At 46.6% G+C, this 6,067-nt stretch overlaps 1 protein-coding gene across 1 annotated transcript; it reads right to left on the bottom strand.

The window, feature by feature from the left end:
* Positions 1 to 1,575: 1,575 nt before the first annotated feature.
* LOC132206603 (ferritin, heavy subunit-like) lies at positions 1,576 to 5,772 on the bottom strand (the record flags this gene model as incomplete). The annotated part of the gene is made up of 4 exons (XM_059640865.1): positions 5,671 to 5,772; positions 3,447 to 3,593; positions 2,184 to 2,309; positions 1,576 to 1,719 (listed from the first exon to the last, which is right to left on the bottom strand). Coding segments are annotated over exons 1-4 (519 nt in total), but the record flags the coding sequence as incomplete, so codon positions are not given.
* Positions 5,773 to 6,067: the final 295 nt, after the last annotated feature.

Genomic DNA, 6,067 nt, shown 5'->3' with positions numbered 1-6,067 from the left:
TGCACTCGCTACAAAGCTCCCTGAAACATTCCCCAGGATGTCTCTGACAGCCCCCTCCCTAAACCACGATCTCTGACACCTCGAAAGATAAAGGAAGCAGCCATTCAGGAAAGTCAGCATCTCCAGTTCTCCTCCCTGAGTCACACTGCTCCTTCAATGTGATCGGGTGAAATCAACCTGCATCAGGAGTAACCCTCCCCGTGGGGGAAGCTCAGAGGAACCAAGGGAGCAGCTTAGTGCGCTCAATGCTGGCTTGAGCAGCAAGAGCCAATCAAATGGCAGCATTTAACCAGGAGCGTTGCTGTGTTATTCCCAGGTCACTATTATCCTGCTGTAGGTGCCATTAAGTGCATCCAGTTCAGGTGAATTTTTTCAAGCAGACTTGTGCTGAATATTCCCATCTCTGGGCTGGCTGGCCTGAAGTTTATTACTAGGCGTGGTGGGGTTTTTGACCAAGACTTGGCAGAGAGCAAGGAAGTAAACGGAGCAAAGCCACATTAGGACAGCTTTGGATTACTCCTGGGAAATGGTTCCCCCCGTGTGAGCTTTCTTGTCGAGCTACAATGGGTATTTAATCCATATCGCCTGGGAGGGCAGCGCATGTTCCTCAGGCGAAGGAACAAATGAACTGGTCATTGTGAGTAACTGCTGATGGCTGTCCGGAGGCAGGCAGTTGGTGGTGGGGATCAGGAGGCCACAGGGCTGGTCTTGGCTTGAACCTCAACTGGGTCTGAGTGAATCTAGGATGCACTGTCAGGAAAAAGTAATAACATTGATTTGAACAGAATAGACCAGGTGTGTCAGATCCCAGTTGCTAAGTTTAATTTTATTGCTCCCAGCATTGCTGGTTCCTCCACAAGGCTAGAGAGGGGACGCTGCTGGATCTCTTCCCTTAAGCTCTTGTTGAGGCAAGCTGAGCCAGCTGGCACAGAATTTACATTGGCATCAACTTGTGATTTGTGTGGACTTTAGCAATCAGTCTCGGTTGGTGGAGGTTGACAGAGGTTGACAGGGAAGCTATTGCTAAGCAAACTAGACATGAACATAAAGCATCCTACAGCCCTGTTTCTGTGAAAGTGGGTGTCAAGTCTTTCTTTCGGCCAAACAGGGGTGTTTTCTCTTTCGAAAGCAATGAAAATTTTAGCTGCACCTGTATTCATCATACCTGGGTGTGGGATAATAGTACAAAGTGACTTGACACCCCGCAGGCCCCAACCTCAAGTTCTGGCTGGAGGAATAACTTGGATTCATAACTTAGAGGAAGTTCCACGGGAATTCCGAGACTGATGCTGGGGTGGTGTTGGAGGGAAGACCAGGGAAATATTCTGTCAAATTAATAATTTCATTAGCCAAAATTACAGGCTTGAAGCTCTCAAAAGCTCTTTAATATCAAGGGTCTCAATGATGGACAATAAGCAACATCAATACATTTCATTCATTTCCACTCAGCTGGTTCAGCCATTACATTGTTTGCTACAAGCCCCTTCTCCTTGGAAGGAGACAGGTTGTCCAGGGTGAAGTAGGGAATACATTCAGACCAAGCAGACAGTACTCCAGGCCACACTAACTGCTGTCCTCCAGGGAGAGCCTGTCAAACAGGTACTCTCCCATCCCATTCTCAGGGGCTCCCAGGCGCTTCAGGTTGGTGATGTAGTCCCCAAGTTGCTTGATGATCTCCACCTCCTCATCCAAATAGTGAGTCTCCAGGAAGTCACACAGCTGCAACAGAGGAATATGACACTTGGTACATTTATACTATCCACGACAATTTCAGAATTCCCACTGCAAGACAGACTTAGCCATGACTAGCTCTGGACAGCCCTGAAAAGCGAGCTAACACCTGGAGAATTTGTGCCAGTGAGGACAACATGTCAGCTGCTCCATCTTGCTGTTTGTGAAATGGAGCTGAGTTGGATTGTGATGGACAATGATCATTCCACTGCAATGATACTAATGAAGAACTCAGTGGCCAACGTCATTTCAGCAGTTCCACTAGATTATAGATCAAATTCCCCTTATACCTCATTGTAATCAGTATGATCCCAAGTGATCAATGTTACAATAGTTCAGGAAAGTAATGGATGGAAAGTGTTACTTCAGTGAATTTCCAATCCACACAGACCAACCAATGAAACGTTACCTTGAGGGTCTAGCAGTGATGTGAATGAGGAGGTGAAGCTGACATGAGGGTCAGTCTGGGCTGTGGCGAGTTGGTGTAGATCCAGCAAACTCTGGTTCACATTCTTTTCCAGATTCAGGGCAACCTGAATTGCCTGCAGGCTGTTACCCCAGTCATCCCTCTCTGGCTTCTATGGATGGAGAGAAGGACAGGTAAGCTTCAGAAACAGAATCCCTGCAGCATGGGAGCAGGCCATTCACCCCACTGAGACCATAACTGCTGAAGAGCATCCCATCTGGTCCCATTCCCACCCTGTTCGTGTAACCTGCATTTCAAGTTGCCAATCTTCTTTTCTACTGTGTGGGGATGCTATGCTTTGGGATAACGTTTAAACTCTCGTCACGGGCCAGAACCAAACTGGTACCCCTGGCACTGAGTCAACAGTGCCAACCACTGAGCCACTGTGCCATCCCTGAAGTCCAGATAAAGAAAACATTAGCTACTTGGTGACTCCTTTCACCTTGCCCCATTTATCCTTGACCTGAAGCCGGAAGTTCAGGAACATATCCTTGTACCACAGGGAATAAATATGTACCAGATTAGTCATTTGCACCAGTGTCCATCTGCTGGAGTCTTAAAAAGGATATTCATGAGTGAATCCCAAGGGCTGTGGGGGAAGTAGCGGTAGTGTCCCAAGCTCCGGTTGACAAGGCTGATGTTCAAGTCTCACTTGTGCTTGTGGCCTCATACATGCCCGAGCGGCATGGTCAGAACCATCATTACTTGAATTCATTGTCGGGGGCAGTAATGTGCTTACAATAAACACAGGATCATCGATCCCTCAATGCTCACACAAGGCAAACTGTGTGTGAAAGGGGACATAGGCCAAGTAACATGTGTTAGTTTGGGGCAGGGTTGTGAGGAACAGCACAGGGACAAGTCCTTTGAACACATTTTATGAAAATTGTTCTTCCGGCCTCTGCTGCATTCTATCTTTGGCCTCGCTAGTCAGAAGGACAGGATAGCACTGCAGGGGGTGCTGGTGAGGGTCCCCAGGTTGTTTCCCCGAGACAGAAAATCCATTGTGAGGAGAGAGATTGGACAGGCTGGGGTTTTCCTTGTCCTTTGAGCAGGTGAGGCTGAGGTGGTTGTTTGATGGAAGTCAGGCTTGTATAAATGCTGAAACACTGGAGATGGAGGAGAGCAAACAGGGAAGCCAAGCAAAAGAACTTTCCACACTCGCTCAGGATCTGAAAATCTTGTCACTGGAGATGACACCGCAAGAGCAGCCATTCCACCCTGCACTCCCCCACCACCCAACCCCAACCTTCACATCCTGGAGGAGGACTCGGCCGCCACGCTGATTCTGGAATTTCAGCAGCTTTTCTGCATGTTCCCGCTTCTCCTGGAACTGATCTTTGAAGAACTGGGAGAAATGGGGGAGGGCAACATCGTCTTGGGCAAAGTAGGACATCTGGAAGAACAAGTTCAAGTTACATTCGACATCACTGGCTCACTCCCCATTGCAGTTCTCAACTACAAGACTACTTGAGCACTCAAACCAAACTGACAGAAGGCATGCTCATGTGTCAGACACTGAACAGATTGTGAACCCAGTGTTGTTCAATTCACCAGCAACTGGGCAAAATCACAACAGTCCAGCTTCCTCCTGGAACCAAAAATACTGTTTTATTTTGGTTTGAATCTACTGGTGATTAGCTCAGGAGTGCCTGGCACAGCCTTTGTGGAGAGACAGAGCTGAATTCATGCTTCTATTCATTAATCTCCAACAGAATTGGATGAAGTTACTGGTTGAACAGGCTTTCAGGAAGTGCCAGGAGCTGGCGTACAGGATGTACACAGGATGGAGGAGCCACAAGGCACTGTGTTTTGCCTTTCAGGTAAACTTTCAAAAAAGATGTTGAACCTTGTTCTAGTCAATGAATAGTAGGGAGAATGTTTTCTACAAACCCAGGATCAATGAGATTTGGACATAAGTGTACACATTAACTCTACACGGGTACGCTATCTTCAGTATGATGTTTAGCACTAAGATAATGCCAAGGAAAGCCTGCCCAGTAACAGCCTTTGGATCGTTGCAGCAGTGGGTTATTGCTCTGCCTAAAAATAGTGCAAACTCAGGCTGTCAGAAACTTGCACCAAGTCACATGACTGAAACAAATGATCAAATGTCAAATATCAGTGGCCTGTAGATAACGTCACTAGTGAAAACAGTAACCTGGAAAAGCATTTGCCCTGACTTAACCCAAACAGGCAAAAAATCCTGTCGGCTTTCAGCCCATGTGACTCATATCTAAACTGTCATGTTCACAATTCGATGTAAGGGTTTAAGAGCTAATCGTCACTATTGGAAGCATCAGCTAAGAGTTACATTCTGGGGAAGGACTCCTGAAAAGTTACTTTAATCCACAAATCCAAAAACCACAGTCAGGCAAGCAAAAATCTCTGGTTTAAGTGGGTAGTTACACGTCATGGCAGAAGATAGTCGGGATTTTATCCTTGGGAAGCATGTGCCAACAGAGTTGGGACACAGTGATTAAACCCCAACCACTGGATCACCAATAAAGCTGTCCCACCTCCCAAGTGAGGCTTATAGGGACTTAGTCCTCATTACAAGACAACTTCCTCACAACAGGCACAAGCCCAGAGAGAGATGAATATTCTCCATGTGTCTGGAGAAGGGGACCTGCAACATGCAAGAAGCAGACACCATCCAGGACAGAGCAGCCCACTTCATGGGGACTGCATTCACCACCTCCTTTCAGGGTCCATTACCTACCAGGTCCCCTGCAGCACTCACCAAGGTTACTTCAACACATACCTTCCAAGCACAGTCTACTCCTTGGAAGGGCACAAGCACATCACCACTGGGATAGAGGGGACATTTTGTTTTAGGTCAAGCTAAATGATATGGGAACAACCTCCATTCCTTCACTGTCACTGGGCTAATAGCCTCAGCACATTCCAGCAGCCCCAGCATGGGGTGGGGTGGAGAAGGGGCAGAGTGGGGATCCAACATTTCTCACACACAGCAGATCAACTCTCAGTAGGGACGGGATAGGCCACACCCACATCTTGAATAAATACAAGTAAAGCCAAGTCAGCCTCAATGAAGGAGATCTACTTAAAACAGATGCTAGTCACAGACTAGCTTCAGGTTTGTTCAGACTAACAAGGGCCACTGCAACAGGGAAGTTATTGTTATTGTCAGTGTTAAAAAAAATCAGCATGTTTGTTTAGGACCACCACAGAGATCAGGCAAATGAAGTCAGGAAACTTGTGTCAGAAAGAAAACAAAAGCAAGAGGCTTTTACCCTCCAGATACCACTGAAGGCCAACTGGGACCTGAGTTAACATACATCAGTATCCTACACCATCGTGATAGTAACACCACCTCTATCCTGAACTGATATTTAGGTAGGAGCCACAAAACCTCAATCTACTAGATTGTCAGCTTCACTAGAGGCCAGGCAAAGAATTTACTTCAACAGAACAGATTTATATGTTTAACCCCGAGAGACAGCACTCACCAAAGACTGATAGAGATAGGAGGCAGTGAGCTCCACATTAATCTGCTTGTTGACAGCAGCTTCACAATCCTGGTGATAGTTCTGACTGATCTGGGAGGCCATCTTGTGACAATAAATTTCTTTTATTCTCCTCACCACCAAAATAACAAAATTAGGAAGAACAATCAACATCATTCCCGTGGGACTCTATTTATACTCCAGGGGCAGCCCCTCTTTTTATGAAGCAGGAAATGACATCATCAGTGATGGCCAATCACTCTTGTTAATCAATTGATCAGTTGCCACGTCCAATCAGTGCAGGATGGGAACTGGATCCAGAAACGAATCACGGTTGACAACTGGTCGATGATGGAATTGCTGAATGATCTTTGACCTCCTCTACAAGTGCACATTCTGT

This window comes from Stegostoma tigrinum, chromosome 38 (assembly GCF_030684315.1).
Source record: "Stegostoma tigrinum isolate sSteTig4 chromosome 38, sSteTig4.hap1, whole genome shotgun sequence".
Classification (NCBI taxonomy): domain Eukaryota; kingdom Metazoa; phylum Chordata; class Chondrichthyes; order Orectolobiformes; family Stegostomatidae; genus Stegostoma; species Stegostoma tigrinum.
The sequence above is the reverse complement of the archived record's forward strand: the minus strand, read 5'-3'. Positions and strand labels throughout refer to the sequence as shown.